The sequence below is a fragment of the Mobula birostris genome, chromosome 8 (assembly GCF_030028105.1).
Source record: "Mobula birostris isolate sMobBir1 chromosome 8, sMobBir1.hap1, whole genome shotgun sequence".
NCBI classification, from domain to species: domain Eukaryota; kingdom Metazoa; phylum Chordata; class Chondrichthyes; order Myliobatiformes; family Myliobatidae; genus Mobula; species Mobula birostris.
In genome coordinates, this window is record NC_092377.1 from 96,089,376 (window position 1) to 96,109,341 (window position 19,966).

Below are 19,966 nucleotides of genomic sequence, written 5' to 3' on the forward strand. Positions count from 1 at the left end.
TTTCTCTGTGGCTGCGTTCCCTGTACTACCTCAATTTACAGATGGATGGCATGCAAATCAAAGTTGTTTTCACCGTACTTCGGTACATAGGACAACAATAAACCAATTCACCCGTTTATTAAGCTCTTGTACACATACAGGAGGACACTCGGATCGATGTGTATTTCGGAGCTCCACCATCTTTCTCATTTAAATATTTCATTTCTCCAACTAAAGTGGAGAATTTCAAATTTTCTCCAAGTTATACTGTATCGGTTTGATCTACGCCCACTCACGTAAATCATCTATATTTTTAACCGCCTTAGACCTTTGTCACACTTCACTGGGTTATATTTATGCTAATGCAGTACTTAGACACTAACAAAAACAGATGCCTTAACAGCATACATCAAATTCAGAGCCTGAAATGAAAATGGATGCATGGTTCTGGACACGGGAACCGCATAATTCCATCAAGATGTCACAACAGCTGCACCGCATGCACCATCATCTTCTGACTCCACGATTAAAATGCTCACTAGAGTCCGAAACAGTTGTTAAAACCAATAACAAGTTTTCAAACATCAGCAGAGCGTGGGGTGGAGTTTTAACCCAACTCGTTACATTAGTTGCACGAATGTCTGCTTATTTTCTTCATCGCAAAGAGCGACTAAATGTGAAATGACATGCGACCGTTCATTAGAAAGACACCGCTTACATCCGCAAACGTTCAATTCCATCTCATTTGTGTTGAGACTTGTGGTTGACTAAATTTCACCCAGTCCCTTAACTTGCAGAAGACGTTGTTTATGAACAAGCAGAAAACGACTAGTTTACAACAAACACCTCACATACCTTGTTACTCTCACTCAGGTCAGCTGGGCTATCAGACATCGCTCCCTCTTGCAAAAAAAAGAAACCAAACCTAATACATACACCCCAATTGCCGCCGCGGTAAACGTGGAAAAGTTAACTACTTAACCCCCAGCAAACAAAACTCCACGAACGCTCCGCGCGAGGTCCCGCCTTTATCACCTTCCCATTGATGCAGCGACCGGGCGGTTCTCAGGGCCTTGCTCTACTATTGGTCCAGCGCACCATCAATCAACCGGAGACAGCGCCGGTAGGGTGGGAAAAAAAAAGTACATTGGGAATTTGCCCGCCCTTTGTGGTAAGGCTCCACCTCCGGGAGTTTTAATAACGTAGGCGTCAGCTTCCGCGCCGTGATTTATGGTAAGTGTAGTCCAAAAGAAAGGTCTTCTCCCGAAATGTCGATTATTTGCTGATGTGACCTGACCTATTGAGTTATTCCAGTATTTTTAAGTGTTGTTCTGGATTTCCAACGGCTGCAGAATCTCTTGTGTATAGGATAATCTCTGCCTATAACGGACTACAATTCCCAGCAGCCATCGGGCAACGCCGCCGTCGAGCGGGCAACGGACGTGTTGTGACGGAGTGACGGAGAGTGAGTACCTCAGGCAGTGGGTTACCCACGGGATGTTGGACATCTTGAGCAAAGGCATATAAGGTGCCCGAGTAACCCAGCGGATCAGTACCTGTTGCCTGACCTGCTGCGTTGCTCAGGCAATGGTTTTCTGCCTGGACCCGGGCCGGCCCTTCTGTTGGTCGGAGCGGGAGCAGCGGCTTTGCCTTTGTATTCGCGGGCGGTGAGTTCGTCCGGTGGCGCGGCTGCGAATGGTTGAGTTTGTTCGAACACAGTAAGGAAAGGGAGGGATTTGGGACGTGGTGGGAAAATGGAGCTTACTCAGGAAAATAAGGACAGGATCTGTACACTTGTAGATCCTGGATGATCTACTCTAGCCCTCAACTCTCAGGTGCTACCAAAAGCGGCACCTTCCCTGTAACTGTAACACTACTTTCTACATTATTCTCGTTTTTACTACCGCAATGCATTTGAGTGTTTGGATGGCACACACACAAAACAAAGTTTTTCACGGTATGTCAATAATAAACCAATTCCCGTGCAAATAATCCTCATAACCCTAATTCTGATCTCCCAGGGGCCACACATTTTAATTCCACGTCCCATTCCCATTCTGATATGTCTATCCACGGCCTCCTCTACTGTCAAGATGAAGCCACACTCAGGTTGGAGGAACAACACCTTATATTCTGTCTGGGTAGCCTCCAACCTGATGGCACGAACATTGATTTCTCTAACTTCCGTTAATGCCCCACCACCCCCTCGTACCCTATCCCTTATTTATTTTTATTCTCCCCTTTTTTTTCTTCTCTCTCTGTCCCTCTCACAATCACTCCTTGCCTGCTCTCCATCTTCCTCTGGGCTCCCCTCCCCCTTTCTTTCTCCCTAGGCCTCCCGCCCCATGATCCATCCCCCCTCCAACTCTGTATCCCTTTTGGCAATCAACTTTCCAGCTCTTAGCTTCTTCCCTCCCCTTCCAGTCTTCTCCTATCATTTTGGATCTCCCCCTCCCCCTCCTTCTCTCAAATCTCTTAATATCTCTTAGTTAGTCCTGATGAAGGGTCTTGACCTGAAACGTCGACTGTACTTCTTCCTATAGGTGCTGCCTGGCCTGCTGTGTTCCAGCAGCATTTTGTGTGTGTTGCTTCTTTTCCAGCATCTACAGATTTTCTTGTGTTTGATTGTGCACAGATTTTGAGAATGCTGTGAATTCTAAATTGAAGAATGTACTCAAAGGCTCCTGGGGGGGGGAGAAATGCAACATACCTGTGAGTGCTTAGAGTACAGAAGGAGCATTTGGCGTGGTATTGAGAACCTCAAGTTCATATGTGGGAAGCTGTATGTGAATGGCAGAAGAGAGCATCACCTTTGAAACTGCTGAGCCACCCACCCACTTGGGCCACTGCTTTATCATCTCCAAAAGAATTTGCAGCTCCCATGTTGGCTCATCACTCATCTCAGAAACTGGAGTGGAGGCAAGCCGAGCAAGAGAAGATCTTCAGATGCTGGAAATCCAAGCAACACACACAAATGCAAAACTCAGTAGGCTAGGCAGCTTTTGTGGAAAAGAGTATAGTTGCCATTTTGGGCTGAGACTCTTCATCCCAAGGGACCGTTAAGATGGGTTCCCAACCTTTTTTTATGCCACGGACCATTACCATTAACCAAGGGGTCCGTGGACCACAAGTTGCGAACCCCTGGTGTAAGAAAAGTCAGTGTCATACAGTGCAGAAACAGAGTCTTCTGTCTGCCCACACTGATCTTTTTGGCCATTTACAATAATCGCATTTGCCTGCATTAGGACTGTATCCTTCTTCACCTTATCTGTTTGAATGTCTGTCTAAATGCCTCTTAAACCTCATTTCACCTCCTCCTCTTGCAGTTCATTCCAGATGTCTTGATGGAAAAAATTAAACAACTTGCGCCTCAGCTTCCCCTTTAAATATCAATCAACTTAAACCATCTTATTTTCGATATCCCTACCAGGGGAAGAAAAAATATTTTGATTATTTAAGACTTATATATTTCACTTGAGCACCCGTGATGGACTATAGGGAGCCTGCTATAGTCTACACTCAGCTAGGTAGTGGTATATATTTCCTTCTCCTTTCTCTACCTCAATAAGCCTGGTCAGCAGGACCCCCATCATAAGATGCCAGCAGCAGCAAAGCAAATGACATGGGGTCTGTACTTTTACCATGCTCGCTCTGGTAGGGGCGCTAGGAAGTGCCAACCGCCTAGCAGCTTTGACAGTGCCAGCACATCGGGACACCAGAGGTCTGTGAACACCGTGGGTTCCAGCTGCCAGTGTCGTCTACTGTTCATCAGAGACACCCTTTCAGAGAGACACTTCTTGTGTGACACGGGTGCTCAAGTGAGTGTGCTGCCAACATCGCCTATCGATGGGAAGGCAAAGCGTGGTGAAGTCTCTCTGGAGGCCGCCAATGGCAACAGGACACAACAGGATACTGCTTCAGTGGGTGACATTACCCATGGGACTTTGTCCTGGCTAACGTGGTTAGACCGCTGCTCGGTGCAGATTTCCTGTATGCCCAAGAACTTTTAGTTGATCTTAAGAACCGCTGGCTTGTGGGTGTTAATGGGCTTTGTTTCATTAACCTGCTCCCCCAGTAAGTTCCCCACAATGACTCTATCAAGCACATGCACCATGGCGAACTGCTGGGCGAATTCCCAAACCTCACCAAGCCCACGCTCTCCACCACAGTTGCAAAACATGGGGTCGAGCACCACATTCCCACATCTGACTGCCAGTCCATGCCCGTGCACGTAGACTGGACCCAGAAAAGCTGGCAACCACAAAGGCTGAGTTGGTCAACATGGAAAGATTCAGAATTGTACACCGGATGAGTAGCCCCTGGGCTTCACCCATCCATATGGTCTCTACATGTGATGGTGGTTGCCACACAAGTGGGGATTACCGATATGTTAACAAGGCCATGACCCCCGATCATTGTCTAGTCCCACACATCCAAGACTTTTTGGCACACCGAGCCAGAAAGTTAATTTTTTCCAAAGTCGAGCTAGTCGGGGGCTAATCAGGTGACTGTGTGCTCAGAGGATATTCCCAAAATGGCTGTGATAACCCCATTTGACCTATTTGAGTTTCTGCGCGTGCCGTTTGGACTGAAAAATGCAGCACAGATTTTCCAACAGATGGTGGACTCTATTAAAAGACTTAGATTTTCTTTTTATTTACCTGGATAACATACTTGGCGCCAATGCGTCCAAATTCAAGCATGTATCTCATCTCTGCACACTTTTCGAGTGCTTAAGCCAGCGTGGGTTGATTATTAACCCGGCCAAATGCCAATTTGGGTTGTCATCCATTGACTTTTTTGACCATTGCATTTCTGCAGAAGCTGCAAACTCCTCCCATCAAAGCTAGCTGCTGTTATGGATTTCCCACCACCCAGTGCTACAGCAAAACCTCAGGAGATTTTAGGTATGGTGAATTTCTATCACCACTTCTTTCCACAAGCAGCTGAACTTATGCTCCCCCTGTATAGTGTACAGTACTTAAAGGCAATATCTCTAATCAAGTGCTTGACTGGTCAGTGGATATGACCAGAGCATTTGATGACACCAAATGAGCTCTTTCCAACAAGACCCTACTGGTGCACCCGCTCCCCAATGCACCCATAGCCATTACAACTGACGCCTCAGACTGTGCTGTGGGTGCTGCACATGAACAGTTGGGCAGAGCCATGTGGCAGCCGTTTGCCGTCTTCAGTTGACAGCTACGTCACCCCCGAATAGAAGTACAGCACATTTGACCGCGAGCTTCTCGGTTTCTATCTGGCTGTCTGCCATTTCACCCGTTCGTTGACCACAAACCTCTTGTGCACATAATGGCTAAAATATCAGACCCTTGGTCTGCCCGGCAGCAATGCCACCTGGCCTACGTATCGGAGTTCACAACCGATATACAACATATCAAGGGGGAAAATAATGCCATGGCTGACTGCCTCTCACAGCCAACTGTTGAGGCCATACACATAGGGGTTGATTATGGCAGCCTACCAAGTTACTGCCCCAGAGGTCCAGGCTTATCAACCAGCAGTCACGGGCCTCTGGTTGGCTGACATTAAGTTTGGGGAAGCTGGGGTTTCTCTCTTGTGTGATGTCTCAACCAGTCATCCTTGCATGGAAATGGACTGTTTTCAACTTCGTACATGGCCTTTCTCATCCAGGTTGGAAGGCCTCACAGAAACTGGTTGCACTAAAGTTTGTTTGGCACGGCCTCAGCAAGGATGTGCACATTTGGACTGTAGCTTGTCTGGAGTGCCAGCAGGTAAAACTTTACTGTTGTGTCGTGTTCAGGCACTATTGACACCTTTTGAGGTCCCTGAGCGATGCTATGACCATGTCAATGTGGACCTTGTAGGTCTTCTTCCCCCCCCCCCCCCCCAACACTCCATGCACCAGATGGTCAGAGGTCATCCCTCTAGCATCGACGTGGCTCGGACTTTCATCAGCACCTGGGTTGCTTGGTTTGGCACCCTCTCTGATGTTTCCTCTGAACACGGTCCCCAATTCATTTCAGACCTCTGGGCTGCGATGACCCAGAATCTCGGCGTTAGGCTACATCACACCACAGTGTATCACACACAGCCCAATGGCCTATGTGAGTGGTTTCATTGCTCCTTAAAGGCTGCTCTGAGGGCTTCCCTGACCAATGAGTGTTAGCATGATCATCTGCCATGGGTTCTGCTGGGGGTCAGAACTGCTCCAAAAGGGGACGTGCAGTTGTCCTTGGCTGAGTCAGTATATGGGCAGCTGTGTTTAGTGCGAGGTGATTTCACTCCTGAGGCCACGACCACTTGTTCAGCCACTCAACTGCGTTCCACCCTCCTCAGTAAATTCATTTCCTTTGCACCTATTCCTACCTCACATCATGGCATACAGCACTCTGAGGTTCCTGTTGACCTACATTCTGCTTGGAGGGTCTCGGCCCGAAACATCGCCTGTACTCTTTCCCGTAGATGCTGCCTGACCTGCTGAATTCCTCCAGCATTTTGTGTGTGTCGGTTACATTCTACCTCGTTTGTTTTTCGTCAGCCGTAACGCACACCAACACCCCCTTAGGCCTCCTTATGATGGCTTGTTCTGCATTTTGGAATGGGGAGAAAAGACTTTTATCATAGATGAGAGGGATAAACGAGAATGTATTTTGATAGATTGCTTTAAACTGGCCCACCAAGATTTGGAGTATTCCACTACCATGCTCCTGCTGTCACAACATGGCCACGAGTGTGTCAACGCACCTGTGAACAAGTCAGAGACGTCTGCTGTTCCTCCACCCATGGAACACAGGACCCAAGCCGGGTGGCTCATCCCAGATCCGGAGAGGCACACAATGCCCGTTTTAGTGAAATCTAGTGGGGCCCTTGAGGGGTAACGTAATTGGGGGAAATGTAGATAATTCACAACCACCGATATTGAGTTGGGTTTCATTTTAGGAGACTGGTCTGACATGATGACATTGTTACGTAAGGATTTTTAACATGCTTTTGTGCATGGGTTTAGGAGTTCAATAACGTGTGTTACGGGTTTTGGTAAATATAAATGCTTTACTTCATTTCATTTGCAAAAATCAAAATAAGACATGGGAGCAGAATTAGGCCATTTAGACCATTAAGTCTGCTCTGCCACTTCATCAGAGCTGATTTACTTTCCCTCCCAACCCCATTCTCCTGCCTTCTCCCCATAACCTTCGACACCCTTACTAATGAAGAACCTATCAACCTGCACTTTAAATATATCCAATGACTTGGCTTCTACAGGAACCTGTAGCAATGGATTCCACAAATCTACCACCCAATACAACACGAACTTCAAAGTAAGGTGCTTTGAGCTGTCCGGAGGTTATGATACATAAATTAATTCTATTCCCTTTTTGTCCCTCTTTATAGATACTGGTAATGTAAGCCCGTTATCAGCACGTTCTCCTCTTGGGAACATTTGCATGCTGACACGCCTATAATCACTCATTTTGAAATTCCCTGTCATTCTTCGATTCTTTGACATTTTTGCAATATGTCCGATATCGTGTATGGTGATTATTGAAGTAAATGAAATCTGTGTAATGAACAGATGCTGAAGGCAACCATCCATTTTCAGTGGTTTTGAAACATAGCAATTACTGAATGGGATGACAAAAGCTAAAGTTACTCTGTTTTAACCTGTAAACAGATACAGTATATGCAGATAGCAAGGGGTGACTTATGTCACTGAAGTAATTTACAATCATGGGGCTACTGAAGATGGAGAAGTCTTCAAACTGGAAAATGCTGAGCCCACACTGGTGCTGTCCCTTTATTGAACATGTTCAGCCCCAAAGTCTGATAACGTTGGATTACCAGTACAAAAGGTTATTGAAGTATGGCTATGTTTTCAAATCGATACACATGAGATTAGTGTAGTGAAGTGGACATTGGGTAAAAGATCAGCCATGATCTTATTGAATGACAGGACAGGTGCTACCTTCGTCCACTGTGACAGTTCGAAGATTTGGTTTCAGGGTTTTATTTAAATAGTCAAGAAATAAGTGCATTGGCACCAGCAAGAAGTGACCAGGCCATAAAAATATTGCAACAACGATCTGGTTCGTAAACATCCTTCATATTTTGTGATTAGTCTTTTATTGCCTTCCATTCTGCAGAAAGTCTTCTTGAAAGATGACTACCACCAGATGATAAGGTCCAGCAATGCCCGTATCATGAGAATGATTTCTTTGTAAACTTGTCTTTGGAGATTCACATTTTTTTAAACCTTGTTTACAGCATAACTCGTGGGTCACTTTAAGTAATGGCAATGGGAACAAAGCTAGTAAGAAGGCAGAAGCAGTAACTCCAATTTTATATTTGTGTTCAGCAAAATATCCAGAAGGAAAGGAAGTTCATTGATGTGTTGCTTTCCTTGCTTAAATACTTAGTTGAGATTTGCTTAGTCCCTTTATTTAGTTTCCTGTGGAATGCCTCAGCTGGCTTTTACTTGAGCTACCAAATGCTTGGGATAGCTCTTATTATCTTAATTTTATTTCTTTCTAGTTTATATGTTCAGTTCTTTCTACAAGTTAATGCCCCCCCTACCCCTCCCATCTATGTACTTACCCAAATTTCTTTTAAATGTTGCAATTGATTCCCCCACCCACTACTTCTGGCAACTTGTTCCACACTCGCAACACTATATGATTGAAGACAATCCCCCTCATGTTGCCCTTAAATATTTCTCTTTCCACCCTTAACCCATGACCTCTAGTGCTAGTCTCACCCAGCCTCAGAGGGAAAAGCCTGCTTGCGTTTACCCTATCTATACCCCTCATAATTTTATATACCTCAATCAAATGTCCCCTCATTCTCATACACTCCGGGGGGAAAAAGTCCTAACCTAATCAACCTTTCCTTATATCTCAGGTCTTTCCTATAGGTAGGTGACTAGAACTGCACACAATACTCCTGATGAGGCCGCACCAGTGTCTTATAGAACTTCAACATAACATCCCATCTCCTGCACTGAATGCTTTGATTTATAGCCAAAAGTTTTCTTTATGACCCTAACTAGTTTACAAACTTTATGTAAATGAACTTTGATTTTCTATCTTCAAAGGGAAGTCTACAAGAATAAGGGCAAAGAACTGATGAAGATTTTTAGTTAATCATTGAAGCAATCCATTACCTCCCTGAAACACTTCTGTTTTCTTTATTAACTTATTCAGCATAAGATTAATTCACAGTTTGCTAAAACACTACAGCTATGATATTTTTCCTTCCTGTAACATTTTTTTTGCTCGTTAATGTAACGTTGACAGAAGCATGAAAGTGCAACAGCTGGCAGTCAAGAAAGTCATTCCATATGTTATGGTGCACAGGTATCTCCTACTACTTGCTGTTAGCAACTCCATTATGCACGATCCAGACCCTGACTACAAAAAGAGGAAGGTTAGGCATGGGGCTGGCAACTCCGTCCTGTAAAAACCCAGAGCTACAGAAACGCCAACAGAAGGTTCAAAGACCTCATCCCTGAGAGAGCAATATCTTCACCGAGAAGACGTGTGAAGTCGTGTATTGAAAGCGGAGGCCGCAGGGCTATTTGACCTTCAGCCCAGGACAGTAGACTCAGGCAAGCTGCACTCGGCGGCCTATGCCCCAGTAGGGGTGGTGGGCTTGTGAAGATGAAGGACTTACTGTGAGCAGCAAAATAGTGAGTCTGGTTTCATAAGGCCACACACAAAGATTTGGCAATCCTTGTGCTGTGGACACACCAACCCATCACCATTTTCTGTCACGTAAATTTTCATTCTTGTCTCAGGTACCGAGGTACAGTGGAAAAACTGTTGGGCATGCCATCCATACAGATCACTTCATTACAGCAGTGTCTTGAGCACTGCAGCTCAGCTGAGAAGGTGGTTGGCTGCAGTCTACCATCACTGCAGGGCTAATATATGTCCAGGACAAAGAACAGGGCAGGAAAAATTATTGCACTCACTACCCACCCTGCAAACTGCCTTTTTCCAAAAGCTCCCTTCTGAAAAGCACTCCAGGGCTATTAAAACAAATGACTTTCTTACCCCAGGCAGTTAATTTGATTTAGTCTTTCTTGTTAGCCACCCCCACACCTCTCTATCTATCAGCTTAGTCATTGCACTGCACTGTAAACACTTTAAACCACTTTTTACAAAGCTGTTTACATTGTAAATACATGCTCGTATTTATGTATGCACATTTATACTGTGTCTGTACTTAACCTGTAACTTATTTTTATATAATGCTTTATAATTGTTGAATGTTTTTTTCGTTGCATGTCCTGCAAAGGCGTCACAGCAAATTTCTAATACATCTAAATGTGTATGGCGTATATAGTTGATCCTTGAGGTAGTACAAGGGAAAACAAAATGCAGAATAAAGTGTAGCAATTCTTCGAGTCGTCTAGTTTGGATTTAAAAGAGTTGTTACAGAATTAAAGAGGGGACCTGTGAAGAGTGACTTGCAGTGAGTTACCGTGCTCCAGCATCATCTTGCATCCCAAGGCAGGGATGTCAACAGGTGGCGTCCATAACACAAAAAGAATTGCAGTCGATTGAGAAATGTTTCATTGGTAGTAGAGTGTTCTGGAGCATCCTAAGAAAAATTGGAAAACCTTTCACATTATTTAAGTAACACACACAAAATGCTGGAGGAACTCAGCAGGTCAGGCAGCATCTACGGAAAGGAATAAGGAGTCAGTGTTTTGGGCCAAGACCCTTTCTTGAAGTCCTGTTGCAGACGTCAGAGGGAAAGTGTTAATCTTGTATTGTGTTGCAGAATGAAGAGGATCTGACTGGTTCCTCCCAATCACACTGGAGGATGAATTACTTCGGGGTGCTGAGTCTTGCTACCTGTGGAATGGCCAGGGGTTCTCTGAAACAGTACAATGGTGCACTCCTGAAAGAGCTGGTATCCTTGCAACACAGTTACTGTACTTCCCTGTGCCTCCATTGCCAGAAAAAGGACCAAAACAAATATGAGAAAGTAGACCATAAGAAATATGCCTCCTTGGTCCGCTCTGTTGTCTCGACGAGAGTCAGTCCGCAGACTCCTGAGACCCTGCTGGGAGAGGATGCCCTTTTGTATGGACCTGTCATCAAATCAAAGCCGGCTAGGGAAGAGCCGGCACCCGAGAGCCTCCTGAATCTGCCTCCGTTCCTGAACGGTGAGCGGCGCTGTCCTGAGCGTGAGCCAGAAGCTGTTGTCCAGCCACCGCTGAGGATTCCTCTGCAGAGGAACAGCACCATGGCCAGGCTGCCCAGCGTGACGCAGATCCTGCGGCTGACCATGAGCTTGGAGCAAGCCTTTTATCTGGAAAGATGGAGACGGAGGATGATGAAGGAGTTGGGCCCAGATGGCTTTAAAGCGTACACTCAAAGTAAGTGTATTCTGAGATCCTGACATTTCAATGCCAACGAGAATTCCTGATGAATATTCATATCTGCTTTTACCCAGGCAGCTAACCAGATAACACACACAAAATGCTAGAGGAACTCAGCAGGTCAGGCAGCGTCTATGGAAAAGAATAAATATTTGAAATGTTGTGCCAAGACCCTTCATCAGTACTGGAAAGGAAAGAGCAAAGAAGTCAAAATAAGAAGGTGGGCGGAGAATAAAGAGTACAAGCTAGCAGGTGAGGGGGGGAAGGTGGGTAGTGGAGGGGGATGAAGTAAGAAGCTGGGAGGTGATGGGTGGAAGAGATCTAGTATCACATTCTCTAGTTTTGACTTCTATGTACTGAGTAGGGAAGCTTTCCTGAACACATCTGACAAACTCTTTACCATCCGGCCCTTTAAAGTCCCAGCCAATATGTGGAAGGTTAAAATCAGCTAGTATCACAACCTTATGTTTCTTGAAACAGTCTGACCTCTGCAAATTTGCTCCTCTAACTGCCTTGGACTGTTGGGTGGTCTATAATCCCTTGATATGGTCATGCCTTTCTTATTCCTGAGTTCTACCCATGAAGCCTCTGTAGATGAGCTCTGCAGTCTGTCCTGACTGAGCACTGCTGTGACATTTTCATGACTAGTAATGCTATCACTGCCGCTCTATCACGTCCAAGTGTTTGGAGATGTTTTAGGAATTTAAGGGCACTGTAAATGCTAGTTTTTTTATTGTTTTTAAATATGCTATCCATTGTCATGCTTGTTCTCCTTGTTGCATTGGATGCTGAAGGCAAATACTTTCTTTCCATATTTCCCTAGACATTCTCAGTCGAGGGCAGCTTTTCCATTCTGCTTTAGAGGATGCTCTGCTGTCATCCAAAATTCCGCAGACCAGCAATGAGGATGTAGCAGGGTACCTGCAAAGTGTAAAGAGTGTCCTGGAAGACGTTAAAGGAACCAGAGTATTGGAGAGTGCGGTGAATCATCTGCCTTTACACTATGTAGGCCTGGTGGACTGTGTGGCTGAGTATCGGTAAGCTCTGCCTCTCTGTTCCACTGACAGGTTTTATGATTGACAGAATCCTGCCTGACTGCAGGACACATTAGTAGTGAAAGAATGGTTGTTGGAGGGACTCGAGAGAAGATTGATAGGACTGGTGTGATACAAAAGCTCACGTTAGAGCCTTCACTTCAACATTTGACATAAATGATTTTAGTAAAGGCACCGGTGACGTGGTTGCTAATTTTGGTGGTGACACCAGATTAGATAGGAAACTGAGTTGTGAATAGAACACAAGGAGGTTAATGCCTATTTATTTATTTATCTGTTTGTTTATTTATTTATTTAGCGATGCAGCGCGGAACTTGTCCTTCCGGCCTAATGAGCCACAGGGCCCAGCAAGCCCAGTTTCAACACCTAGCCTAATCACAGGGCAAATGTCCAAGAACAATTAACCTACTAACTAATACATTTTTGAACTGTGGGAGGAGAGCCATGTGATCACAGGGTGAGCGTACAACCTCCTTACAGACAGTGCCGGAATTGGACTCTGAACAACGATACCCCGATCTGTAATAGTATTGCACCGACTGCTATGCTACGGTGGAGCCCACATATAGTTTAATTGAAAGGACAATGATTTAGCACGGGGTTGAATGATGGAAAATGTAAAATATCTCATTTTGCCAGGGAAAAGAAAAATATTATAAAATTAATGAGTGATTGCAGAGTTGAGATACAAAAGATCTGGGCCTCCAGTGCAAGATTCACAAAAGACTAGAATTCAGGTATAGAAAGCATTTAGCAAGTGTTATAAGACCATAAGACATAGGAGCAGAATTGGCCCATTGCATCTGCCCTGCCATTCCATCATGGCTGATTTATTATTATCTTTCTCAATGCCATTCTCCTGGCTTTTCCCTGTACCCTTTAATGCCCTTACTAATCAGGAACCTATCCACCTCCACTTTAACTATACCCCATGGCTTAGCTTCCACAGCTGTCTGTGCAATGAATTCCACAGATTCACCACCCTCTAGCTGAAGAAATTCCTCCTCATCTCTGTTCTAAAGGGACATCCTTCTATTCTGAGGCTGTGCCCTTTGGTATTAGATTCTCCCTGTACAGGAAACATCCTGTCCATAGTCACATTAACCCTTTCATTCCTGTGAAACTGCTCTGGACTTTCTCCAATCCTTTTTCTAGATAAGGGGCCCAAAATTGCTCAGAATGTTATTGTTTGTTACCCAGGGAATTGGATACAAAAGTAGAGGTGAAGCTTCAACTTAGAGGGCATTGGTTAGTCCAGGTTACAGAAGACCTGATTTATGGAAATCCAGCTTTAAACAAATTCTCCCATAAATTTCCAAGCCTTTTTCCAGGCAGAGAGTTAGTTACAGAAATGCAAATACCCTCAGGAGTTGTGGAATAGCAGTAGCAGCTAAGCTAATTCATCTGGCCCTCTGTTGGTCGAGGTCAACCATGGATGTTGTGTTCTAGCTGTCGAAATCAATACACAAGCTAGTTAATTCAAAAGACAACAAACAGGTCTTTGGGCAGAGGTATTGGCATATAATGTTCCTGCATTAATCAAACAGGTGCTTTTGTTGAAGAACTCGGGCTACTGGTTGACAACAAGATGTCAGTTGAGAGATTCTGTTTGGAAACTGACAAGGCAAATCTCTTGTATTGACACCTGAGAAATACTTGGTCAAACGATGTGAAATCCATCGATACTTTAAGGCCTTCAGAACTAGCCACTGGATGTGACCATTGGGAGAAAGACAGTAACAAAGTGTTCATAGTCATGGACTGTCATTGAATTTGGTCACTTCTGACATGGAAAAATCAGTTTACAGACAGTTCCTAGGAATGGAACCCTTGTGGAGCCCAGGACTGCTTGTGTAGAATAAATCGGTCTCCTTATTTAACGAAGAATGATAATGTTTTGAAAACCATTAAAAGAAACTGTCACCTATGCTTGGAGCAAGGATGACAATGGAGCAGTAGGATTAAATGTTTTCACTGTGTTATGTTAGCCATGGTACACACAGCGTAACTTGCAGTGTGGGAGTGACAAACTGGGCTTGCTGCGACAAAAACATGTACACTCAAAAGTCTGCACCAAAAGAGAGAGCCCTCTGCGTGTAGAGGACCCACCGTGAGCTTACCACACATTCTCGCAATCGATCCAATATGGTTCTGAAAGTTTACTAGACTAATATCCAGAATGGGTAGGTGTCTTTTGAGGCTCTTTTTATTTCATCTCCTGTAAAGTAGGATTGTACAAATCGAAGTGCAAACCCTCAGCCACAGCTACTATAGGCCAGGCATGAACATCCAGTCCAACCCCCACCCTAACTCCTCACATTCATTTTTCAACTTCCGGCTGTTAATTGGGATCCAGCTTCTTGCCTTACAATCCCAGGAAGCCAAAGGAAGTCCAGCAACCCAGCTGATGCCATACCTATCATCAGCTTACTTAGCACAGCCGGACACAAGCTTGCACTTTTTGTCACTCAAGCTCTGTGTTTCCTCTGTCAATCCAGGAAGTTGCCTTTTAAGCTTGAAACTTAGTGGAATCTGGGCCAGCAGACGCCGTTGAATTCCTCTTGTATAAGCTGTGCAGGAAGCAACGAGTCGGTCCACTTGCCTTTGCCCTTTCAGCAATAAGTTGTCCCCCAGTAAGATCATTTTACAGATTTAGGGTCACTTTAGCACGGGTAAGACTAATGCCAGTGTATCTGATGCCATGTATTCTATGCAGGGGCAAGCTGTGCGTCATTGATTGGAAAACCTCGGAGAAACCAAAGCCTTATTTTCGAAACACCTTCGACAACCCGCTGCAGGTGGCAGCGTATGCTGGGGCCCTCAACCACGACAACAACTATGACTTCCAGGTCAGCTCACCTCATTCTTTTCATTGGACATTAGCTGGTGAGAGTGGTGTGAAGGTCTGTATTCTCATCAGAAGATTGCCAGTTTTAGTCCTGACTCAGAAACTCATGAGTAAAATTTAGGTTGGCACTCTGTGCAGCACTGCCAAGTCTGCCCTCTCCCAGAACAAGACCCCCATTTGACTTGGTGGGAGAAGTAAACAGTCCCTTTGTGCCACGGGGCTCTTGCCCTGGGGAATTATTATTGCTCCTGCTGTAAAGCAGCTGTTAGTTTATGTCTGCAGAGGTTTGATCTATGCTTATGGGCTATTTACTATTTTAAAATCGCAACTATACCTCATTCATGTACATTGTTCCACTCCCAACAGGAAAAAGGCTACACAGCGTCCACACCAGAACCACTAGATTCCAAAACAGTTACTTCCCCAAAGCTGTCAGGATGATCAGCACCTTCACCCATGAACCCACCTCTAAATACACATCACCGAGCCTCACTTCACGTGCACTCTCTGTAGAGAACAGTTACTTGTACACTGTTTTATAGGATTACTTTTATATTTATATTTATTGTGTTTTTTTGTTTTATTTTTTATTGTGCTCTTTATGCATATTGTGTTGTTTTAATTCTGCGTTAGATCCAGAGTAACAATCATTTTGTTCTCTTTTACACTTGTGTACTGAAGAGTGACAATGAACAGTCTTCAATCGTGTTCAGAGACAAATGCTTTGTGGTTATGGTTGTGAAGGGCTCTGCAGAATTCCACGCTCCTTCTGTTTATGAAAGATGTTGTGTATATTCTGTGGCTTTAAAGTGGGACAGGGAAACGGAACACCCTTCGCTATTTGGTGCTTCGCCGAAGTTAATGATCCTTGTAAGGGTATTGCAGTATAAGGGTATAACTAAGGGTGTTGCCCAGGCTTTGGGCACCTGGAGTTTTTTTCCCATTGAAATCTAGAGGTCAATGGCTGGAGGACTTTGATTCTAAGCTCTCCTGTTAGGCCAGAGAGTGATGCTTTATGCCCAGAGTGATAACTATGGTAGCAATTGTCAGTAACTACTTGGTAGTCCTCAAGAGATGGCAGATCTCTGTACACTGAATATAGTTGGAAACCCTAAGTGATGAACTTGCATTAGTTGAGGTTGCTCACCAAGATCACCAGCACTATACCAACTTGATAAGACAGTCAGGGTGTGAGGGAAAACTCGGAAACTGGCCCAGTAATTATCGGACCCAGTAATTGAAGGGTATGTGTCGACCAGGACACAAGGGTAAAATCCCACATTCTTTGAAGAAGCAGATGGAGAGAAATTGTTTTCATTAGCAGAGGGCTTAAGACCTAGTGAATACAGAATAAAAGGCAGAAGTATCAAAGGCGACACAGGAATATGTTTGCTGGTTAGTGGCTAATGTGCAGAATATACCACATAGGGTAGCACTGGAGGCCGGTGGTTCCGTTCAAACAGGCAGCAGATTTTCTGGGGCGAGGGGAGAGGGGTGGGGGTGTAGGACAGGTCTTGGAGGTGGTTTGCACTCAACTGGTTGAGTCTGAGGAGCTAACTGGTTTAACATTTTGAGAGGACTAGAATATGAAAGCAAGGATGTAGTGCTGGGCTTTATAAGGCATTGGTCAGACTGCAGACTGTACTTGGAGTATTCTGAGCAGTTTTGGGTCCCTTAGCTGGCATTGGAGAGGGTCAAGAGGAGATTCATGAAAATGATCCCAGGAATAAAAAGGTTAGCTTATGAAGAGTGTTTGATGGCTCTGGCTTGTTCTTGCTGGAGTTTAGAAGAATGGAGGGAGTGAATCTCATTGAGGCCTATTGAATATTGAAAGGCCTTGATAGAGTGTACGTGGGGATGATGTTTCCTATAGTGAGCCAGCCAAGGACCAGAGGTTACAGCCTCAGAATAGAAGGGTGCCCCTTTAGAACAGAGATGAGGAGGAATTTCTTTAGCCAGAGGGTGGTGAACTGTGGAATGCATTGCGATGGACAGCTATGGAAGCCAAGTCATTGGGTATGTTTAAAGTTAAGGTTTATAAGTCAGAGCATCAACAGTTACAGGAAAAAGGCAGGAGAATGGGGATGAGAGGGATAATAAAACAGGAATGATGGAATGTTGGAGTAGACGCAATGGGCCAAGTAGCCTGATTTTGCTCCTCTGTCTTATGGTATACCATTTGATTCACAAGGTGCTGCCCCAGCAGAGTACTGTAGTGATTGTCTGGAACTGAGCAGCCTCCAGCTCTTTGGTTCAATGTTGAAATTTATTTTTGAATTCCTTTACTCGTGCTGCTCCTGTAATGTGTTTTCCTTTAACTGTGGCAGGTTGAGCAGGGACTAATCGTGGTGGCCTACAAGGACGGCAGGCCGGCACACGCACACTTCATGGAGCCAAAGCTGCTTCTCACTTGCTGGCAGAGGTGGCTGCTTCGGCTGCAGAATTACCAGGAGAAGATTGGCACTCCCATGTGAGAGGAGCGAGTGACTGGGAAACCAACACCATGGCTCGGTGCCCAAAGTGACTCCTGATACAGCACGAGTCAAATCATTAAATATAATCGAGAACAAGTTCAAGATTTTTCTGAGAGGTCAAGGGATATGGAGAGGTAGCAGGAACAGGACATTTGGATGAATAGCCACAGTTATATTGAATGGTAGTGCAAGCTTGAAGAGCTGAATGGCCTACTCCTGTTCCTGTTTCCCTATTACATCAGTTCTAGGGTACTTTGAACCAGCCTGAGCATGTGAGGAGACAGATATCAAACCATGTCTTTCCATCTGTTGACAGCACTATTATTACTAGCAACCTTCCCTATGTACCGTTTCTATTACTGTATCCTCGACCAGCAGTCATCATGAACTGTTAAGGTTTGGTGACATCATTGGTGGATATAGACTGAAGCCCAAGATTCGGTCGTGGAGTAGTTGCAGCAGCCCACCAAATCCACTGCTGTCAAAACGGTAATAAATAGATGTTTATCTGACTGGCAAAGCAGAAGAACACATACTTCAACATCTCTGCTTTTATTAGGGGCAAGGTTTGTCAGTGTAAGTGAAGTGTAAAGAAACTGCTGTATGGTGTGTGCCCTGAAGCAATCCAAACACTTTCAGCAGAAAGACAAGGAAAGGGCCGCTGAGCCTAATGAGACCATACCAGCTCTACGTGAGACCAATCCATCCAGTCCCGTTCTACAACCTGTCCCCATAACCCTGGAGATGGTTTCCTGTTAGATGTATCTTGCTCTACAATTGAAGCGGCCACTACTGCGTCTACTGTATTCATATCCTGATGACTTACTGCATAAAGTTGTCTTCTCTTATCACTTGATTCATTTGTCTTTCATTTTCAATCTGTATTCAGTGGTCACTTTATTAGGTGCCTCCTGTAGCTAATGAAGTGGTCACTGAGTGTATGTTCATGGGCTTCTGCTGTTAGAGTCCATCTGCTTTGACATTCAACGTGTTCTGCATTCCATGATGCTCTTCTGCCCACCTCTGTTGTAATGTGTACTTATTTGAGTTACTGTCGCCTTCCTGTCAGCTTCAGCTAGTCTGGCCATTCTCCTTTGACCTCTTTCATTAACAAGGCATTTTTCACCCACAGAACTGCTGCTCACTGGATTTTTTTTTGTTTACCGCATCATTTTCTGTAAACTGAAAAGACTACTGTGCATCAAAATTGCAGAGGATCAGCAGTTCCTGAGATACTCAAACTACCCCATCTGGCACCATGGTCAAAGTCACTTAGATCATGTTTCGTCCCCATTCTGATGTTTAGCCTGAACAACTGAACCTCTTGACCATATTTGCATGCTTTTATGCATTGAGTTGCTGTCACATGATTGGCTGATTATAGATATTTGCATGAATGAATGGGTGTACAGGTGTACCTAATAAAATGGGCTTTGGTGTATGTCCAGGTTTGTTGATGACGTGGAACTGGGTGGCAGTGTGAGCTAGAGGAGGATGCAGCAAGGCTTCATGACGTGGGCAAGCTAAGTGAACGGGCAGGGATATGGCAGACAGGATATAATGTGAAGAAATGAGAAAATCTGTGAATATTGGTAGAAACAACTATGAAGATGGGTACATTGTAAATGGTGAGAAGCTGAAAGATGTTGATGCACAGAGAGACCTGTACACAAGTTATATTGAAGTTGTGTAAGACATTGGTGAAGCCTGATTTGGAGTATATGTGCTGTTCTGTTCATCTAACTACAGGAAAGATATTAATAAGTTTGCAGAGAAAATTTACAAGGACTTGAGGACCCGAGTTATAGGGAAAGTTTGATTAGGTTAGGACTTTGTTTCCTGGAGTGTAGAAGAATAAGGGGTGATTTGATTGAGAGGTATAGATAGGGTAAATGCAAGCAGGCCTTTTCCTCCAAGATTGGCCAGAATTAAAGGTCCTGGGTTGAGGGAAAAAATCTTCACTCGGGTTGGAGAGAGTATGGAACAAGCTGCCAGCGGAAGTGGTGGATGCGGGTTCTGTTTCAGCATTTGGATAAGTACATGGAGGGCCGTGGTCACCCAGACTAGGCAGAATGGCATGGACTGTATCAGCTGTAGGTCCTGTAGTACTCTGTCTCTAATGCACTGGCACAGCAAGCTTGTAGGTAATTAAATAGGGTGTAGACCTTTTTGCACGAGGATTTGAGTAGAAGAGTAAGCATGTGTTAATGCAATTATGACTCCCTGGTGGGACCACATC

General features: G+C 44.7%; 2 protein-coding genes across 2 annotated transcripts in view; one reads left to right on the top strand and one right to left on the bottom strand.

Moving 5' to 3' along the window:
* snx5 (sorting nexin 5) overlaps positions 1-993 on the bottom strand; it is a 75,236-nt gene extending 74,243 nt beyond the window's left edge. Inside the window, exon 1 of the mRNA XM_072265721.1 lies at positions 835-993. Within this exon, the coding sequence (XP_072121822.1) occupies positions 835-873 (39 nt within the window). The 5' untranslated portion in view covers positions 874-993. The remainder of the gene's footprint in view (positions 1-834) is intronic.
* Positions 994-1,451: 458 nt separating this feature from the next.
* mgme1 (mitochondrial genome maintenance exonuclease 1) lies at positions 1,452-18,575 on the top strand (the record flags this gene model as incomplete). Its single annotated transcript, XM_072266885.1, has 5 exons — positions 1,452-1,646; positions 10,747-11,347; positions 12,174-12,387; positions 15,122-15,254; positions 17,581-18,575. Coding segments are annotated over 5 exons (1,290 nt in total), but the record flags the coding sequence as incomplete, so codon positions are not given.
* Between the last annotated feature and the right edge of the window lie 1,391 nt (positions 18,576-19,966).